This window comes from Rana temporaria, chromosome 1 (assembly GCF_905171775.1).
Source record: "Rana temporaria chromosome 1, aRanTem1.1, whole genome shotgun sequence".
NCBI classification, from domain to species: domain Eukaryota; kingdom Metazoa; phylum Chordata; class Amphibia; order Anura; family Ranidae; genus Rana; species Rana temporaria.
In genome coordinates, this window is record NC_053489.1 from 553,170,087 (window position 1) to 553,190,225 (window position 20,139).

The 20,139-nt window shown below is 45.2% G+C and overlaps 1 protein-coding gene across 3 annotated transcripts in view; it reads left to right on the forward strand.

The window, feature by feature from the left end:
* The first annotated feature begins 1,031 nt into the window (after positions 1-1,031).
* Positions 1,032-20,139, forward strand: part of NEIL3 (nei like DNA glycosylase 3) — a 75,379-nt gene continuing 56,271 nt past the window's right edge. The window contains exons 1-2 of one of the 3 annotated variants that reach the window (XM_040333758.1): positions 1,032-1,289; positions 9,542-9,672. In XM_040333758.1, coding sequence (XP_040189692.1) covers positions 1,185-1,289; positions 9,542-9,672 — 236 coding nt within the window. In that variant the 5' untranslated portion in view covers positions 1,032-1,184. Of the gene's footprint in view, positions 1,290-1,380; positions 1,466-9,541; positions 9,673-20,139 lie in introns of those variants that run through there. The other 2 variants (XM_040333751.1, XM_040333768.1) reach the window with 2 other exon arrangements.

The window sequence follows — 20,139 nt, forward strand, 5'->3', positions numbered from 1 at the left end:
GATGTATGCGATTAGGGATGTATGCGATTAGGGATGTATGCGATAAGGGATGTATGTGTTTAGGGCTGTATGTGATTGGGGATGTATGCAATTAGGGATGTATGCGATTAGGGATGTATGCGACCGGGGATGTATGCGATTAGGGATGTATGCGACTGGGGATGTATGTGTTCAGGGCTGTATGTGATTGGGGATGTATGCGATTAGGGATGTATGCGACTGGGGATGTATGTGTTTGGGGATGTATGCGACTGGGGATGTATGTGTTCAGGGATGTATGCGATTAGGGATGTATGTGTTCAGGGATGTATGTGATTGGGGATGTATGTGTTCAGGGCTGTATGCGATTAGGGATGTATGTGTTCAGGGATGTATGTGATTGGGGATGTATGCGATTAGGGATGTATGTGATTGGGGATGTATGCGATTAGGGATGTATGTGTTCAGGGATGTATGTGTTCAGGGATGTATGCGATTAGGGATGTATGTGTTCAGGGATGTATGTGTTCGGGGATGTATGTGATTGGGGATGTATGCGATTAGGGATGTATGTGTTCAGGGATGTATGTGTTCAGGGATGTATGTGTTCGGGGATGTATGCAATTAGGGATGTATGCGACTGGGGATGTACGTGTTCAGAGCTGTATGTGTTCAGGGCTATATGCGATTAAGGCTGTACACTGTAAATATGTAATTTCTGCACCTCGGGAATACACCCTGTACATCTATGGCCCTAAACATCAGAAGTGCGCCCAGCCATGTACATTTTGCATATTGCACTCCATATTTCAGCCTTTTATTTATTGTCAGGTTGTTGGTGGAGACTATTCTGTAATAACTTTACCATAAGCAGAAGTAACATTTCAGCAATAAAGCATTATTGTCTATATTAGTGTGATCCCCATAAGTGAGAACACACACATATAAATCCTACAAATCCCATGTATGCGATCAGCAGACTGTACCCGTTCTGGGTACAGAGCCTTGTAAGTGTACCGCGCATGCGCTGACCCCCGGCCTCTACTAATCGGATGAGCGCTGCTGGAAGCGCACCAATAGAAAAGCGATAAAGTTGCTGAACTTCCTGACTGTAAGCGAATCAGATAGTGCCGTGGAGGGTGTTTGGAATTCATCAGCCGCCACATTTTGAATGATGTATTCGCGTGGAAGTCCATAGAGAAGCCATGGTGGAAGGACCGGGATGTACTCTGAACGGAGAGAAGATCCGCGCCCGGGTCACCAGGGGGCAGAGTGTGCGGGAGCTGCGGGGGAGCGCTGTAAGCAGCACGGTACGGAGGGGTACTCATCAGACTCATTATCTGTCCTGTGTACACTATAAAAAGAGCTACCATAGAGAGGAGAGCTACCATAGAGAGGAGCGCACACATTGTCCCGGGAAGTGCTTGTCCCAACATGTCTCTGTGTTTTATGCGGGAGCGTATGTGATTGTTTTCAATGTTAAATGGCAGGTTCATATTTTACTCACTTTTTCCTGTATTCTTGTTATAAAAACTAGAACAATTGTGTCTGTATGATGAATGAGATAACAATAAGAGAGCAAGTCAGTACTGACAGCAGGTGCGTGTTTCAGAGTGGCACATCCATGCAGGGGCGCCGGGTGCAGGAGGACACTCTGGCACATTGGTGGTGGGTGAAGGACACCTTGGTGCAGTTTGGGGGGCAGGAGAACACCCTGGCATGGAGCCGGGTGCAGGAGGACAACCTGATACAATGGTGGCAGGTGCAGAATGACGCCTTGGTGTAGTTTGTGGTACAGAAGGGCACATCCATGCAGTGGCCCCGGGTGCAGGAGGACACCCTTGCACAATGGTGGCGGTGTGCAGACAGACAGTGGCGCCTGGTGCAGGAGGAGGCGGCAGTGTGCAGATGGAACACCTTGGTTTAGTTTGGGGTGACATTAATGCAGTGGTGCAGGAGGACACCCTGGCACAATAGTGGCGGTGTGCAGAATGACGCCTTGGTGTAGTTTGGGTACAGAAGGGCACATCCATGCAGTGGCGCCCAGTGCAGGAGGACACCCTGGCACAATGGTGGCAGTGTGCAGACGGGCACCTTGGTTTAGTTTGGGGTGACATTAATGCAGTGGCACCGGGTGCAGGAGGACACCCTGGCACAATGGTGGTGGTTTGCAGGAGGACACCCTAGCATGGCGCCAGGTACAGGAGGGCACAATGGTGGCGGTTTGCAGGAGGGCACCCTAGCATGGCGCCAGGTACAGGAGGGCACAATGGTGGCGGTGTGCAGAAGGACACTTTTGTGTGGTTGGGAATGCAGGACATCCTGGTGTGGTGGCATATAGTGAGTGACACATTGGGGGAGATTTACTAAAACTATTGCACACAGTCTAGGGCAGCTGTGCATCGTAATCAGCTTTAAGGCTTTTTTTCACACTTGTCATGAGACTCTGGACATCAGTCGCATGACAAGCCGCAGCCCACTTTTTCAATGGCACCCGTTCAAATTTGTGCGAATTAGAAAAGGTGCCTGCGCTACTTTCATATGACTTTGGGTGAGTGTAAAGTCAGATCAAAGTCATGGTCCAAAGTCGCACTGGAAAATGTGCGACTTTGGAGTCATACACATGTAAATAAAGTCTTATTGTCCGCTTAATTGAACACGCCAAATCTTGTAAGTAGGAGGAAGGGGAAGGGGCAAGCCTGCAGGTACACCACAATATGAATTGGCTTCCTATGGTGGTGCACTGAGAAGTGAAGGAGCCTAGAACGCCAGCGTTTCTCCAGAAGAGGACGTTTGGCGCTAGTATTTCACAGAGCAGGCAAGTTTAAACATGTTTATTATAAACAATTTAACCATTTGGCGACCAGACCTTTTCCTGAGACTTTATGTTTACAAGTCACAACGTTTTTTTTTTTTTGGAAAATATATAATATGGCGTTGGGCTGAGTAAATGGATACCTAACATGTCAAGCTTTAAAATTGCGCATGTATGTGATTTGGCGTTTAAAGTGGATGTTAACCCCATTCATAAAATTTGATCTAAGCACATACCGTATTTATCTTCATATAGCGTGCCCCGGCGTATAGCGCGCACCCCCAACCTGGAAGGGAAATTTCAGGAAAAAAAGAAAATACTTTGTTTGAATGCCCCTCGTCGGTGTCTTGCCCGGCGGCCTTGTCCGGTCCGTCTGCGGCCCTGGTAGTGTCCTCCCCGCTTCTCCTGCGCTGTTTCTGAGTCGATCCCCACTTCCCAAGCTGTGTTTGAACACCGCCGCCGGCATATACCAAGTGCAGTACACTCGGCCACGCTCGGCTCCTCCTGCATAAAGGCTAGGAGGCGGCACAGGGCGTGACCGCGAGGGGAGCCGAGCCTGGCCGAGTGTACTGCGCTCGGTATATGTCGGCGGCGGCGTTCAAACACAGCACGGGGATTGGCGTATATCGCGCACACATGATTTTCCCCTGATTTTAAGGGGAAAAAAGTGTGCGGTATACGCCGATAAATACGGTATATCTGTAGTGTTTACTTATCTCTCTCCAAAGCTCTAAGCTCTGTGTCTTTCTGCTGCTTCTGTTATCAGTAGAGCTGCACGATTAATTGTTAAATTACTATTTTGTATCAAACCCCCCCCCCTCATGATCTTACCCAGCATTTCCACAATTCTATGTAAACTGCGCAGATCTGTTCTACGCTCAGAGTTGTCAAGTCAACGCCCATCGCTCAAAAAAGTACTTGAGCTTCTTTTTTGGCAGACTACAGGCAGTTTTCTGCTTTGCATTGGTGACTTGTCAACTTTAAAAGGCTTGTATAAAAACGCTGAAGAAACGCCTTAAAAATGCCTGTAAAATTGCAACGGCTAAATGTGAACGGAGCCTGAAAGATAAAGAAGAAATATGCAATGAATCTAGAGGTCGGCCGATATTTGGCCATTATTGAGAAATCGTCGTCGGCCAATTATTATGCAAATTAGGCCGATATTTAACACTGACCACATCATGCCCACAAGTGCTCTCCCTCCCTTCTCCACATTCCGTTGGCAGAACAGCGCGGCGCTTGACGCTTGCCAGAGCCGCTGAGTGTGTGTGTGAAACTGACACGTGTAACTGAATGCAGAGAGAGAGAGATGAGCTGTCAAAATTGAGCATTGATGTTGGGGGTGGGTGGGACCCAGCAGCTATCAAACACCAGCCAATGGGATCTGGGTGGGCTGCTATGTTTATGTGGTCCTGCCCCTTTTCTTAAGCAGCCCAATCATTGCCTGGTGTTAGCTGCTGCGTCCCGCCCACCCCCAACATCGCCACTGAATTTTGACAGCTGGTCTCTCTCTGCATTCGGTTACATATGTCAGTTTCACACACCGTTGTGCGTGCGTGTGTGTGTGTGTGTGTGTGTGTGTATATTGTATGTAATATTACCACTTCAGCCCCGGACCATATTGTTGCTCAATGACCAGGCCCCTTTTTGCGAGTTCGGCACTGCGTCGCTTTAACTGACAAATGCACGGTCCTGCGACGTGGCTCCCTTACAAAATTGGCGTCCTTCTTTTTTTTTTTTTTTTTTTTTTTTTTTTTTTTTTTTTCACAAATAGAGCTTTCTTTTGGAGGTATTTGATCACCTCTGCGGCTTTTATTTTTTGCGCTATAAACAAAAAGCGACAATTTTGAAAAAAAATTTTTTTTTAACACTTTGCTGTAATAAATATCCCCCAAAATATATATAAAAAAAACTATTTTAGCATTTTTATAGCGATCAGTGCTATAAAAATGCATTGATTACTATAAAAATGCCGCTGGCAGGGAAGGGGTTAAGTATGTTCCCTGGGTGTGTTCTAACTGTAGGGGTGGGGGGTGGACTCACTAGGGGAAATGTCTGATCGCTGTTCATACATTGTATGAACAGAAGATCAGGCATTTCTCCCCTGACAGGACCGGGAGCTGTGTGTTTACACACACAGCTCCTGGTCCTCGCTCTGTAACAAGCGATCGGGCGCGGGAGTCAGGGGCGAGCGGGGGCGCGCGCCCCTATTGGCTGCTCGGCGAGATGACGTATAGCTACGTAATCTCGGTCGGCAAGCAGTTAATAATATATTGGGCTCAGTGTGAAACCTGCCAGTGCCATCTGTACTGATGACATCAAGTGTGTGGTAGAGTGATGGGAGGAAGCAGGGGGGAGTGGGAGTGGGTGAGTTTGAGATGAAGGGGGGGGGGGGGAAATAATATTGGCTGCAAAAATCGGCATCGGCCGCCCCAATTTCTAAATATCGACCAGAGAAAAACCCATATCGGTCTCATTGTATCATTCATATATACATGGGATTCGGCCTGGGACTTTACATGAGGTGAATATGGTAAGCCTAAAAACATATCATGATAGTAAAAAGTAGATTTATTACAATTTGTTGCACATGTAAGACACAACAGCAATGGACAAGGGGAGACCTCTAGGGACATTCGTACTTACACCTATTGTAACGGGAGGGCCCGTGGAACCCAGAAGGTCTTAGGAAGTATGTGTAGATCACCCTGTGTCTCTAGTAGGGGCACAGGGTGAATGAGAACCCCACTATGATCTGTGCTAGTCAGATTTAATGCGGTATATATTGTGTGTTGGCTGTTGTGTACTATAAAGCTTGCTGTGATGAGGTGGGGTGTGATTGCATTCTATTGTCTATTGTGGTAATTAAGTTTGCTACTGTGATAATGTGTATTGTAAGTTGGCAGACAGCCTAAGGGCTCTTTCACACGGAGCGGACCGTTTCCGGGTCCGCTCCGTGTGTCTCCGTCGGCTCAGTGGGGATCCCCGCTCAGCTGTCGGCGGATAGGGCGGTCCCCGCACACAGTGCAGGGACCGCCCTGTCTCTGCTCCGCTGTCCCCTATGGGGAACCTGATGCAGACGGACCGTCTGTCCGTCTGCATCAGTTCCGCTCTGCCGAACGGAAGAAAAATAGGGTTTCTTCCGTTCGGAAAACCGGATCCCGACGGACGCTAACGGACGCGATCTCATAGGGATGTATTACAAGTCCGTTAACGGACTTGTAAAAACGGACAGGCGGAGCGGACGTCTGAAAGGGGCCTAAAGGTCAGGTGTCTGAGTCATCAGCTGTAGTTAATTAGCTCATGTTAATTTATGTTCTGGTTACCTCCTCTTTAAACTGTATATAAGGTTGTAATCTTGGTTCTATTAACCACTTAAGCCCCGGACCAATATGCTGCTAAATGCCCAAAGGCGTTTTTACAATTCGGCACTGCGTCGCTTTAACAGACAATTGCGTGCTTGTGCGAAGTGGCTCCCAAACAAAATTGGCGTCCTTTTTTCCCCACAAATAGAGCTTTCTTTTAGTGGTATTTGATCACCTCTGCGGTTTTTATTTTTTGCGCTATAAACAAAAATAGAGCGACAATTTTGAAAAAAATGCAATATTTTTTACTTTTTGCTGTAATAAATATCCCCCAAAAACATATATAAATTTTTTTTTCCCTTTAGGCCAATACGTATTCTTCTACTACCTATTTTTGGTAAAAAAAAATCGCAATAAGCGTTTATCGATTGGTTTGCGCAAAATTTATAGCGTTTACAAAATAGGGTATAGTTTTTTTTACTACTAATGGTGACGATCAGCGATTTTTTTTTTTTTTTTTTTTTTTGGCCGATGTTTATGACACCAAAATCTCTACCGGACAACAATACCAACCTGACAGTCTATCCCTTCCCTACTTTATCTTTGGAGCAGCGGGGATGCTTTTGGTTGGCGTTCCCCTTTGCTTGCAATGTTTAAGACAAGTGTGCATTACAATTTTTTAACGTTCTTGCACCTAAAACGCATCGGTGGTTTTATTCTTTGAATCTTTACAAAAACTTCCACTGCTTCAGTACTATGCAGTCATTTTATCTTTAAACAGTATTTAAAGTGATGTGGACTTCCACTTTAATTACTAGTTTGTTCTCAGTGCTGAGGCGAAGTAATTGACCATGCTGTAGACCAGAGCATATGCCAATAGTATTTTCGTAATTACCTTGCTAGGAATAAAAGGCGGCAGATGAGTGCTATAGTCCATTAGTAAGACGTGAAGCTTTCTTTTCCATAAAATCCTTCTTTTTCCTGAGGTGTGGAGCTTTTCACCGTCTGCTATTCAGGCTCTTCCATTGCGTGCAGCAGCCTCTAAGGCCTGAGCTGTATATCAATGCTGTCGTATCCCTCCCTGCTGGACATTTAAGGCACGTTTTACTCTCTTAAGGCGACAAGAGGTGATTTGTGAGGGATTTCATTACATTAAATTATTAAAATAAATATTCCAGTCGGGCTTTCTCGGTTATAATGGCAAAACCTGAAAAGGGTAATTTTACTGTGAAATGGCTCTCCAAAGAGATGGTGGAAAGATTATCAATAAAGCCAAGTAGCTTATGTTTTTGAAAAATGATTGGATCAGCCAGAAGGTATGATAACTGAAAAAGGCAACAGTTTCCAATCCATCTTTCCTGTAATGCTTATTAGGGTTTCTTTAATATACAGATATCAGGGCCATGGGGAGCCATTGGAGACCTTGTTATCCTATGCAGAATAGATGCTTATTTCTTGCACTCTGCATACCCAATCTGTCACTTCTGTTTGGAATGTTAACAAGGTGACCTGGTTGGATAGATAAAGTGATAGAATGTTCTACACTCTGACCGTTATTCTTTTCTGTGTAGATCATTACTTTTACATGTTTTGGCATAATAATCTGAACAGAAAATTCCCATTTAGCCTTTTGGCTAGCCTTTCTTTACTCTGCATGGTATTGTAATGCCAGGTATATAGATGTGTATAGGAAGGCTCTAATGCCCACCCCCCCCCCCCCCTTCTTTTTTTTTTTTTTTTTTTTTTGTGGGGGTAGTAGTGGGTATCTAGTTTTTAGGTACCCGCTTGCACTTCCACGTAAATGGCCTAGGTCAGGCATGTACAAAGTCCAGCCCATAGACCAATTGCGTTCCGGTTTCAAACGGCCCACCTGGTAATTTGGACATGTATATCTTTTGAGGCCCCCAACAAACCCCCAAGCCCAAGGGGACACAAAACACACACACCTGGGAGGCTGCCTGGGAGGTGGCGAGACGAGTGCCATACATACAGTGATAATTTCCTGTTTACGTGGCGGCCTCTGTAATGGGAAGTCCTGTCTCCTGCACTGCCATTGGACATCTGTCCATTAGGAGGCAGGACTTTGTATTAACCACTTAAGACCCGGACCATTATGCAGGTAAAGGACCTGGCTCCTTTTTGCGATTCGGCACTGCGTCACTTTAACTGACAATTGCGCGGTCGTGCAACTTGGCTCCCAAACAAAATTGGTGTCCTTTTTTTCCCACAAATGGAGTTTTCTTTTGGTGGTCTTTGATCACAACTGCGGTTTTTATTTTTTGCGCTATAAAGAAAAATAGAGCGACAATTATGAAAAAAATTCAATATTTTTTACTTTTTGCTATAATAAATATCCCCAAAAAATATTTAAAAAACAGTTTTTTTTTTTTTTCCCCTCAGTTTAGGTCGATACGTATTCTACATATTTTTGGTAAAAAAAAAAAAATTGCAATAAGTGTTTATTGATTGGGTTGCGCAAATTTTTTTTTTTTTTCTCGTGACTGTGACATTATGGCGGACACTTTGACACTATTTTGGGACCATTGTAACTTTTACAGCACCCTCACAGGTTAACCCCTTCACTGCCAGTGTCATTTTTACAGTAATCGTTGCATTTTTATAGCACTGATCGCTGTAAAAATGAATATGACCCAAAATGGTATTAAAAGTGTCTGATGTGTCCGCCATAATATCGCAGTCACAATAAAAATTGCTGATCGCCGTCATTACTAGTAAAAAAAATAAATCATTAAAAAAAATGCCATAAAACTATCCCCTATTTTGTAGACTCTATAACTTTTGTGAAAACCAATCAATAAACGCTTATTGCGAATTTTTTTATTTATTTATTTTTTAAACCAAAAATAGGTAGAAGAATACGTATTGGCCTAAACTGAGGAAAACGTGTGTGTGTATATGTGTAATATATATATATATATATATATATATATATATATATATATATATATATATATATATATATATATATATATATATATATAATTACACACATTTTTTGGGGGGGATATTTATTATAGCAAAAAGTAAAAACAATATTGCTTTTGTGAGGGGGGGGGGAGTCAATTTTGTTTGGGAGCCACGTTGTACGACCGCGCAATTGTCAGTTAAAGGGACGCAGTGCCGAATCGCAAAAAGGGGCCTGGTCCTTCAGCAACAAAATGGTCTGGGGTTAAATGGTAGTTAAAATAATACATTTGATTTTAAATGAATACTTCTCTTTTTCTCTCGGTGTGACTCCTGCATCCTCATAGACTTGAATGGGCTGCCTGCAAACCGCACCTGATGGCTAGGGACGCAGGAACAAAGGGACCATTCGGGTTATATGGACCTCCGCACCTGTGTGAAAGGGGCCTTGCTATGTGTTATGCCACTTATGAAGATGACCATTTACTTTTATTAACATTTTTATTCTCTGTTTTAGTCAAAGTCACCAAGCAACGCCTCGTCTATCCCCAGAACCTGCATTCTAATGTCTTTGATTTCCTGCACATATACTGGCGTGCAGACCTTGGGAAAAGAGCTCTTCATTTATTTTGAGGCAAAAGCATTAAGGTAAGACATTTTTTTTAATAATATATTAAAATCGTTCTGATTTTATCTTTTGAAATAAAATACATAATTTATATACAAATGACTGATTGGAGATGCTCCACATAATGTTGTATGGGTCTGTTTGGCTCCAGAAAATAGACTTCAGCAATTGACAGATGGAAGCCTCTGTCAGGTTTTGCTCTGTATCTTATAAAGAGGTTGGCGCCTCTGTCAGGTTTTGCTCTGTATCTTATAAAGAGGTTGGCGTCTCTGTCAGGTTTTGCTCTGTATCTTATAAAGAGGTTGGCGCCTCTGTCAGTTTTCGCTTTCTGTGTGCTTGTTGGGGAGATATTCTGGATGATAGAGAGGTTACCAGTCCAAGGAAAATCTTCCCATTTGGGACAATGTTATTACGGTCGGGTTTAAAAAATTCCCTGGCAATCTAAAATATTGCATAGCAATAATGTGTATCCCAAGCTGAAATTGAACTGCAGAGTTTACTTATCCCTGATCTGTTGTCTCAACCCAAAGTTCCAGGCTGGAATGTGATTTTCAAGAGGAGAGAGTTCTTTCAACTCAAGTGCCAGAGAGACAGGAGAGCAGGAAATGGGAAAAGTACAAATCAGCCGACAGATTCTAACCTTTCCTACTGTATACAATATAGTGGCAAGAAAAAAAAAATTGTGCAACCATTGAAGTTAACTGGTTTTCTGCAGCAATTTGTGACCTGATCCTCATCTACAGTGGGTATAGAAAAAACTCTGCCCCCCCCCCCCCCTTTTAAAATAATCCAATTCTGTTGCTTTGCAGCCTGAAATGAACACGGACACAGTTTGTTTTATCCAGCTGTATTTACTGCATACAATTCTAAAAACGGGTATAGAGGCACTCATGGGTCTAGCAGTAGAGATAAATCGACAGTTTTTTATTGACAATGTTTCATTGAAGCTCACGCCATCTTTATCAAGATTTCAAATATGTATAAATGTATGTGTCTTTTTGACTTGGGCATAGAACTGTTGTTGGTTTCATAAATTCCAATCCTCCCATGACTGTCCTTGCTCATTGCACATATGTTTCAGACTTGAACTACTGTGTTTCCCCAAAAATAAGACATACCCATAAAAAAAGCCCTAGTAGGATTTCTAAGCATTTGCATTTGCGCAATATAAGCCATACCCCGAAAATAAGACATAGTGATTCTGTGCATGCTGCAAGCTGAGGCATAGAGGGAGAAATAGAAAGTGAAAGTAAAAATCTCCTCAGTGAAGTGAGGAGCAGGACGCTCTGCTTTAGGTAAGTAAAAGTCTCCTCAGTGAAGTGAGGAGCAGGACGCTCTGCTTTAGTTAAGTAAAAGTCTCCTCAGTGAAGTGAGGAGCAGGACGCTCTGCTTTAGTTAAGTAAAAGTCTCCTCAGTGAAGTGAGGAGCAGGACGCTCTGCTTTAGGTAAGTAAAAGTCTCCTCAGTGAAGTGAGGAGCAGGACGCTCTGCTTTAGTTAAGTAAAAGTCTCCTCAGTGAAGTGAGGAGCAGGACGCTCTGCTTTAGTTAAGTAAAAGTCTCCTCAGTGAAGTGAGGAGCAGGACGCTCTGCTTTAGGTAAGTAAAAGTCTCCTCAGTGAAGTGAGGAGCAGGACGCTCTGCTTTAGGCAAGTAAAAGTCTCCTCAGTGAAGTGAGGAGCAGGACGCTCTGCTTTAGGCAAGTAAAAGTCTCCTCAGTGAAGTGAGGAGCAGGACGCTCTGCTTTAGGCAAGTAAAAGTCTCCTCAGTGAAGTGAGGAGCAGGACGCTCTGCTTTAGGCAAGTAAAAGTCTCCTCAGTGAAGTGAGGAGCAGGACGCTCTGCTTTAGGCAAGTAAAAGTCTCCTCAGTGAAGTGAGGAGCAGGACGCTCTGCTTTAGGCAAGTAAAAGTCTCCTCAGTGAAGTGAGGAGCAGGACGCTCTGCTTTAGGCAAGTAAAAGTCTCCTCAGTGAAGTGAGGAGCAGGACGCTCTGCTTTAGGTATTGTGTATCCTCAGGGGAAGAAGTAAAGCTGTGGCTCCCGTTTTACTCAGCAGTGTGGGTTTCTCTCCCTCAGCAACAGTCTGTGGGTCTCTCTCACCCCCCACAACCACCAGTAAACCTGCTGCTTAATAAAAATATGGCATTTCCTGAAAATAGGACATAGTGTGTCTTCTTGAGAAAAAATAAATATGACAGTGTCTTTCTTCTTTTCGGGGAAACATGGTATGCAGGCATGGATGAACTATGGAGAGAAGAGTTTTTTTGGATAGTTTTTAAATCGGATCAGGTTTTCAGTAGGATATGCATACTTTACTCTTGCATATTATTCGGGTCAAATATGACCTATTTTGGATGTTGACCAGCAGAAAAAACATCCCAAATTCCTGAATAGTGATGACTTTTCCTGATGTAACTCTAAATTTTAAATGTTATCAATGTAGTGCCCCCTTACTTTCAGTATGGGCACTACGCTAAAGTTAGTGAGGAATAGGAGAGTTGTTTTGCTCCCATTCACAATTTTCTAAATTGGGCTGCTGTCATTCCAGAACTGTCCTGTAGGTCAGTCTGCACTCCAGGGATGCAATCCCATCCCTGGGCGACAGTTGGCGCTAGAGGGGTTCTGGCAGAGCCACTTTTCCCCAGCAGCCAATTAGAGGAGTTTTCCCTCGCGGGGCATGCTGGGGGAGAGTATATCTGTGGCGGACGCCATTTTGTGTGGTTCTTTGCGCGTCCAACGGACCCCGGCGATGGCCTTCCAGTCCGGGGTCACATGCTACGCGGAGCTCCACTTTGCTGAAAAGGGCCCCAGTGACTTGCTGGGTCCCCCGCTTTACTGAGAAGATCCCAGGCTGTGTGCCGTTCGATGGGGGGTCGGCTTGAGGAGAACCCGGAGGCAGGTTGTCCAACAGGGCTTGAACGAACCATCTGGGATCTAGTGACCGGAATGCTGACAGGTACACTTTGCTGTCATCCGGTGACCTATGCTTAATCTACTGGGAGGATTTGCTCAATTCGTCCATTCATCTCATTCAAGTGTTAGGCCTGTTCCTCCCAGCCATCTAAAGTGACACTTCGGCTGCCAGGCTTGTGGCAGAAGTCTGTCCGGAGGCACTTCACCCACTCTGGCTAGAGTGGCGACAAACTGTATCTACTACTATTGTACTACTGAGAGCAGGACTGCTCTTTCTCATATGCAGGCCTGATACTGCAAGGTTCTCTCTCTCGCTTCATCAACCTTCTTGCTCTACCTCATGTTGATGTTGGCCATGTTGGGCCTGGATATAAAGCATTTGAAAACCTTTATTCATTGACTGGACATTCACTCACTATTCTACTGATCAACTACACCCCTAGACAACACTGAAAGGTAACTTAATACGCCGATCCCAACAACAACCAGCGGCTCCTGCGGGGGTAGTGCTACATCAAATTTTTCAATTTTATACAGCGGCTGTACATTTGTTGTACAAATGATCTGTTTAGAGTCAATTCTTACACTTCACTGAACTAGACTAATCTGATATTGTCAAATCGTAAAAGGGCTCTTGTGGATAACAGTCATATGAAATGAAATGAAATGAGTCCTATTATAAAAATGCCATCTCTACCGGTATTCCTATTCATTACTAAATATGATTGACTTACTGTCTAGGTTTGATTTGCGTTTGAATAAAGTGTACCAGCTGTATAGTCAAGTACTGATGTTCTGTTTTAAGTTTGTGGGCAAATTTTGCTCCCAATCATGTAAAGCAAAGTTTTTCTACATGCGAGTACAGCCAGTGGCTAAAGCTTCTAGCATAAGGTGACCAGATTTTTAAAATGAAATCCGGGGACATAATTTTTTCTTTACTAGTAATGGTAACAATCAGCACTTTCTGCCCATCGCCGCCCGCCTCGCAGCCTCTCAAGTCTTACTCTTCGGGCCACGGCTACTAATGGATGGGGAGCAGAGGAAGATCACTCCGCCACAGAAGGCAAGGAGATAGGCAGGTGGCTGGCCAGGATTTGAGCCAAGGCAGAATAACATGCGCCCGAAACGGAAGAAATATTCCCTCGGCTCCGACCAGCACATGATCATCAGAAAGGGGCACAGGTAATGGGAAAAATACAACACCCCTATGCTAGTAGGCACGGCAGAGTGGGGGGTTGTGTATTTAAATTTTTTTTATTTTAATTCTGCAATGACCGTCTTTGAAATTGCCCCTGCCCCTATTAAATCCAATCTGGGGACAAAACCAGGGACAGACTTGGTCCGGGGACAGTGTCCTCAATCAGGGGACTGTCCCCTGAAACTTGGGATGTCTGGTCACCCTAATAGCAGTAATCGCTGTATTCTGCTGGCCGGGAAGGTTCCCCCAGTGGTGGAAGGAAAGAAAATCGATTCATCTATGACTTCTCTCGCTGTGTCTGAAGTCCATACTGCACAACTCTAGCTTCCATGTTCAGAGGCTAAATCCAAGTGCAAATAAACAACTTTTATACCTCCCAGATTACTTTTTCCTGTATTTAGGACTCGTGCATGTGACGAGATCCTTCCTCGCCCAGGTCCTGCTCTCCCGACACTCCTCTGCTACCAGTGAGTCAGCTTGCAGATTGCAACGTCTGATGGTCCAGTCATCCAAGGTTCCGGGATCCGAATTACAGCTATGTGCCATTCGGACCCATTAAGAACAAACACCAGGCAGGCTGTATGTAAGTTCCAACAGGACTCTTTATTTCAAGTACACAGCACACTTTTATACAGAATTTTGGAACATCCCACTCCCAACAACCGCTTTCCTATTGGTCAATTGTAAAGTATATCCAGTCTTCACTCAGGTCCCCCTTGACCATGCAAATGAGGACTTGAAATTGTCAACAGGGATTGGTCCAATAGCTTGGATAGAAAGACTTGTGTATTGAGACAGAAGCCCCAGGGGGTAATCAATGTACACAATAACCTGGTTCCAGCTAGACGGCCTGACTCCGACACCCGCTCTTAACCTGCAGAACACAATAAAAGGTATTTCGCAAGCTGGTTCCACTTAGCATTTCAAAAGCCTTGCATTGAATGTCCCTCTCCTGTGTAACATATGTCAAGTAGAAACACTTTAATATCTCAAGGTCCATGACATTACTTCCCCTGGGAACCAGTCCAACAGCCGCAGTGGGACCCAAACGGGTCAACTCGAGGATGTTGGAAAAGTAGTCTTAAAGTTCCAGGACTGTGCTGGGATGACCCATCTGCCTTCCTGTTTTGAGGTCCTGGCCCATAATCGGACGGCAAGAGGCTCACATTCAGTCCTCTCCAAAAGCCCCTGTCCCGGCTAGGTCTGTCACACATCTCCCCCTTTGGCAGGAGACTAACACTGGGAGAGACCCCAATTTCGGTACCCACCCAGTACCCCAGATACCTTGTCCCAAAGAGAGCATTACTCACCCAGCCAATCTCTGCCTCTCTCAGAGAACACGCCTGCCGCTGGGGAGAGGCCTGGACTGGCCCTTCTCCCTGGAGTCCTTTCAGCCGCTGGAGAGAAGACAGGGTGGCTGGGCTCAGTTCATCATGCCATTGGGAATCTGGGCCAACTGGCCACCATTCCTGGGGTATACCAGTGGAGACTGCAGTCCCATCCACTGATGCTAGGTAAAAATCCCCCGGTGCTTGCAAAGCAAAGCCGACATCCTCCTGTCTCAGTGCCGCACCATTTTCTGGGGTTGTGTCTGTGGAGATCGGAGTCCCATCCACTACCACAGGAACCCCCTCTCCTGTTAGTTGAGAGCAGAGGCCCGGGGCACTCTGCTCTGTTGCCAGCTCTTCCGCTGGGTTGCTGTGAGTGGGGACCACAGTCCCATCCACCGATATCCGCTCAAGCTGTAGTTGTGTGCAGCAGCCAGTAGCATCCTGCCCTGCTGCCAGTGATTCAGCTGGGAGTAACAGCTTTACTACCTCAGCTTGTTGCTGGGGAGGGGGGCCAACCGCCCCGGCTCCCTGGAACTCCACAGTTGGTCCCAGTGCTGGGCAGAGATGGCTAGCATTCTGCCCTGTTGCCAGCACTTCTGCTGGGGGTGCATAATCCATAACATCCTCTGAACAGTCCATACATTCTGTAATCTGTGGCTGGGGAGTGATTGCCATCTTCTCACCCTGAGCCTCCGGAACTGCCACGGGGGTGGGGCAGAGGTCTTGATCCCTCTGTCCTGTGACCAGCGCTTCAGCTGGGGAAGTTCCTTGTAACTCCACAAATACTGTACTTGGTGCTGGGCAGAGCACAGTGAAGTTTGGCCCTGATACCAGCTCTTCTGTTGGAGGCTCCCCAGGTTGTTCTTCCTCAGCAGAAAAGTCTATCAAATCCCCTGTCTCTACAACTGGTGTCTGGGGATAGAGGTTCACCATCTCCTGTCCATGGAACCCAGAAGATGCTATGGGTACTGAGCAGAGGTTAGCAGAGCTCGGCCCTGCGGTCAGCACTTCAGCTTTGGGAATGGCAAGCTCCCGATTTTCCACTGCTGATTCATCAGCCAGGATTTCATCACTGTCAGCTGATATTTCCTCATAGTCCCAGGTAAAGGGAACCTCACCCTGCTGCTGAGCGGAGTCTAGCAGCTGTTTGTAGGCGATTTCCAGTTCCCATTCCTGAGCGGCCAGGAATTCCAAATCTTCCTGTAACCAGTGCACTTCCGGGACATTCAGTCTTCGCTCTCTGTGCTCCATTATTTCCTCCCAACGCCACTCCCGATCGCTCCCAAAATTGGGATCCCTGGACATCCTCCAATACAACAATCCCAGGCCATCATAGTCAAAGCCTTCCGTGGGGCTGTCATCCGCTGACCACGGGCACTCTTGGACTACATACCACCGGAGGGCTCTGTAGCTCTCGTCCAACCGCATCTCTTCCCGGATCAGCCTGCTTAACTCTGCTGTCCACTCCTGCTTTGGTTGTTCCCCCAATAACAGCATCTGTACTTCATACTGTGACCAGTACCTTACATGGATGGAGGGGAGAGCTTTTCCCTGGTGTCGCTGCTCGCGGGCTAGCGCTTCTTTCCAGAGTTCGCAGCGGATCGAATCAGACCATCCAAGCAGGACCTCCTCTGATACTGGTCCTCTGCGCTGTATCTGCTTCTCTCGCAACCTCCTTCTGAATTCCTCTTCCATGGTTACTGATATCTGTACCTCTCCTCTTCTTTCATTTGGTGCTGCTTCTTTAGGCGTTGTCACCGATCGCCGTATTTCTGCAATTCTCAGCTCCTGTTGCCGCTCTCGTTCTCTCTGTTGTCGCTCTCGTTCTCTCTCATCCTGCCGCTGGAGGTCTCTAATGGTATTCTGTATGGCGGTCTCTGATGGGTTCGCACCATATAATGCCAACCGCTGTTGAACTCGCTGCTGGAACAAGTCTTCAACTGACCGGGGTCCTGCATCACCATCCCTCTGATCCATCTCGGCTAGCGCAATGATCAGGGTGGCCTTGTTCTTCCCACCGGTTCCTCCACGGCTCTCAAGCAAGTCTTTTAGCATGGTTCTCCTCCAGGCTGCATAGCTGGTCATTCATGGTGGTGGTTTGGAGTTGTCCCAGTAACTGGAGAGCAAATCCCACCGCTGCCAACCAATGTGACGAGATCCTTCCTCGCCCAGGTCCTGCTCTCCCGACACTCCTCTGCTACCAGTGAGTCAGCTTGCAGATTGCAACGTCTGATGGTCCAGTCATCCAAGGTTCCGGGATCCGAATTACAGCTATGTGCCATTCGGACCCATTAAGAACAAACACCAGGCAGGCTGTATGTAAGTTCCAACAGGACTCTTTATTTCAAGTACACAGCACACTTTTATACAGAATTTTGGAACATCCCACTCCCAACAACCGCTTTCCTATTGGTCAATTGTAAAGTATATCCAGTCTTCACTCAGGTCCCCCTTGACCATGCAAATGAGGACTTGAAATTGTCAACAGGGATTGGTCCAATAGCTTGGATAGAAAGACTTGTGTATTGAGACAGAAGCCCCAGGGGGTAATCAATGTACACAATAACCTGGTTCCAGCTAGACGGCCTGACTCCGACACCCGCTCTTAACCTGCAGAACACAATAAAAGGTATTTCGCAAGCTGGTTCCACTTAGCATTTCAAAAGCCTTGCATTGAATGTCCCTCTCCTGTGTAACATATGTCAAGTAGAAACACTTTAATATCTCAAGGTCCATGACAGTGCACATTGGATGTTTAGCTCTGGGGCATGGGGCTGAAGTGTTTAGCTGCAGGCACTGTTGTGCTTTCCAGCTCTACTAGCAGCCTGTTAAACCAAGAGACCAACAACTGCTGCGGCTGGATACCTGTTCCCTCCACCTGCAGCAAAATGCCAGAGTCCATGCACCAGGGCTAAATGCATGGGGCCTAAGATATTCCTGCTTTTAACCATGTTTATATGCATTAAAAAAAGATCCTGGACATGCAGAATTCAATCCCCCCCCCCCAAAAAAAAAATCCTAAACTGACTACACCTAAATGCTTGTAAATGCAGAGTGTGAAAGGCACCATTAAAAAAGCTTTCTGGGAATTTTATATGCATTTATCAATTGTCCTCTAAATGTATGCAAATGCAGGTGTGACAGTGTCGGTATGAATGAAGCCTTTCTTTTGGCTATTGCATGTTTACTTATGACTTCTCTAAGGCTGGCCATACATTATACAATTTTCTTGTATAATTTTCCTTTAGATTTACCAAAACCATATATGAGGTCAAACCTAAACACTTTCAATTTGTTTGTAGTCAGGCAGGTCCTTGTACTACAGGAAAATGTATTAAAAAATTGTATAATTGGCCGTACACACGGTCCGAATATCAGACGAAAACAATCGTCGGAGGAAGAATCGTACAATTCTCGGATTGTGTTTACACTACTTGTGTTTACACTACTCGAGAGCCGATCACGACAGTTCATCCGATTTTTGTTATTCGATCGGACAAGCACGAAAATGTTCCTTGTACGATGCCAGATCATACGATTTTTCGTTTAGTCAGTACAGTTGTCGTCCGAAAATACAATACATGACATCACTTTCGAATATATATATATATATATATATATATATATATATATATATATATATATATATATATATATATATATATATATATATATATATATATATATATATATAAAAAATCGTACAATCTGTCGTACGATATTCGGATCGTGTTTACGGGGCATTAGTCTATAATGCCTAGAATGGAGTTTCTCTTACAATTTGTTACAATACGAAGTAGTTAAAGGAATGGGAACATGGCATGTATTTATTTTTTTACAAGCCATGTAGTTTTTTCGGTATTGTAATGGGGTAATACATTTTATTGCTTGGTGACCATAAGCTTGTATCACAATTGTTCCACAGACTCTGCTGAAGAAATTCTATAACTCTAAATTAACGAATTACAACACGCTGATCAGTTATTAACCTCTAAAATGAAAACAAAGTAAAAAATGTTTAAAAATAAACACAAACCTAGTAAGACTCTGCCCACACCCACCCCTCCATGGTGACTGTGCCCCACCCCTCCACGGCTTCCTCTGCTTCTCCCAGCCAACCTGATCCATCCTGGTTGGCCAGGAGGAGAAGCTGGAAGACTATGGTGAATATATAAATTTTGCTATTGTCACAAGTGGGTGGGTTTAGGGTGCAATGCTCTGCCCAACTTTTTTTTCGAGCCAATTAGAGCCTCAAGGCTCTTATTTGGCTAGGGGGGGGGGGGACCCCTTATACAAACGTACGAGTCCGGCACACTGCAGGGGGGCAGCGCCCCTAATGGACTGGCTGCTCTTGGTAAGACCCCTTTCACATGGAGCAGATTCTGTCAAGCAGATCCGCCTGCTCAGTGGGGGGATCTGTCTGCTGATCCCTGCTAAGCAGGTGGTTGACAGGTCTGTGTCCGCTCCGCTGATGCAGAGAGGACATGGACACAGCCTGCTGTTCCCTATGGGGCAGTTGGATGGAAACGAACCGCCAAGTGTGAACAAGGCTTTTTGTAGCAATTTACCAGGAATTTGGTAAGTTATGTTGTGTTTCTGTGCACTATTAATGATTGTAGTGTATTTTTGGTAAAGATAGCGATATGAACATTTGCACATGTGCACAGCAGATGCCCTCACAATCTGACAGATTTGGGGTGCTTTTGCAAAGAAGAGTGGGCAAATATTGCCAAGTCAAGATGTGCCATGCTGATAGACTCATACCCAAAAAGACTGGGTGCGGTTATAAAATTAAAAGGTGCTTCAACAAAGTATTAGTTTGAGGCTGCATTTACACCTGGGCGTTTTTCGAGCGGAAAATGCTCAACAAGCAAAATCCCATTCATTTCAATGGTACCTTTTTCACATCTGAGCATTTTGTCACCTGAAGTAAAATGCCTGAAAAAGCCCTAAGCTCAAAAAAGAACACAAGCTTCTTTGGGGCAGATTACAGGCGTTTTTCTGCCTTTTTTACATTGGTGACCTGAACAAAAACGCGAGACTTTGAAAC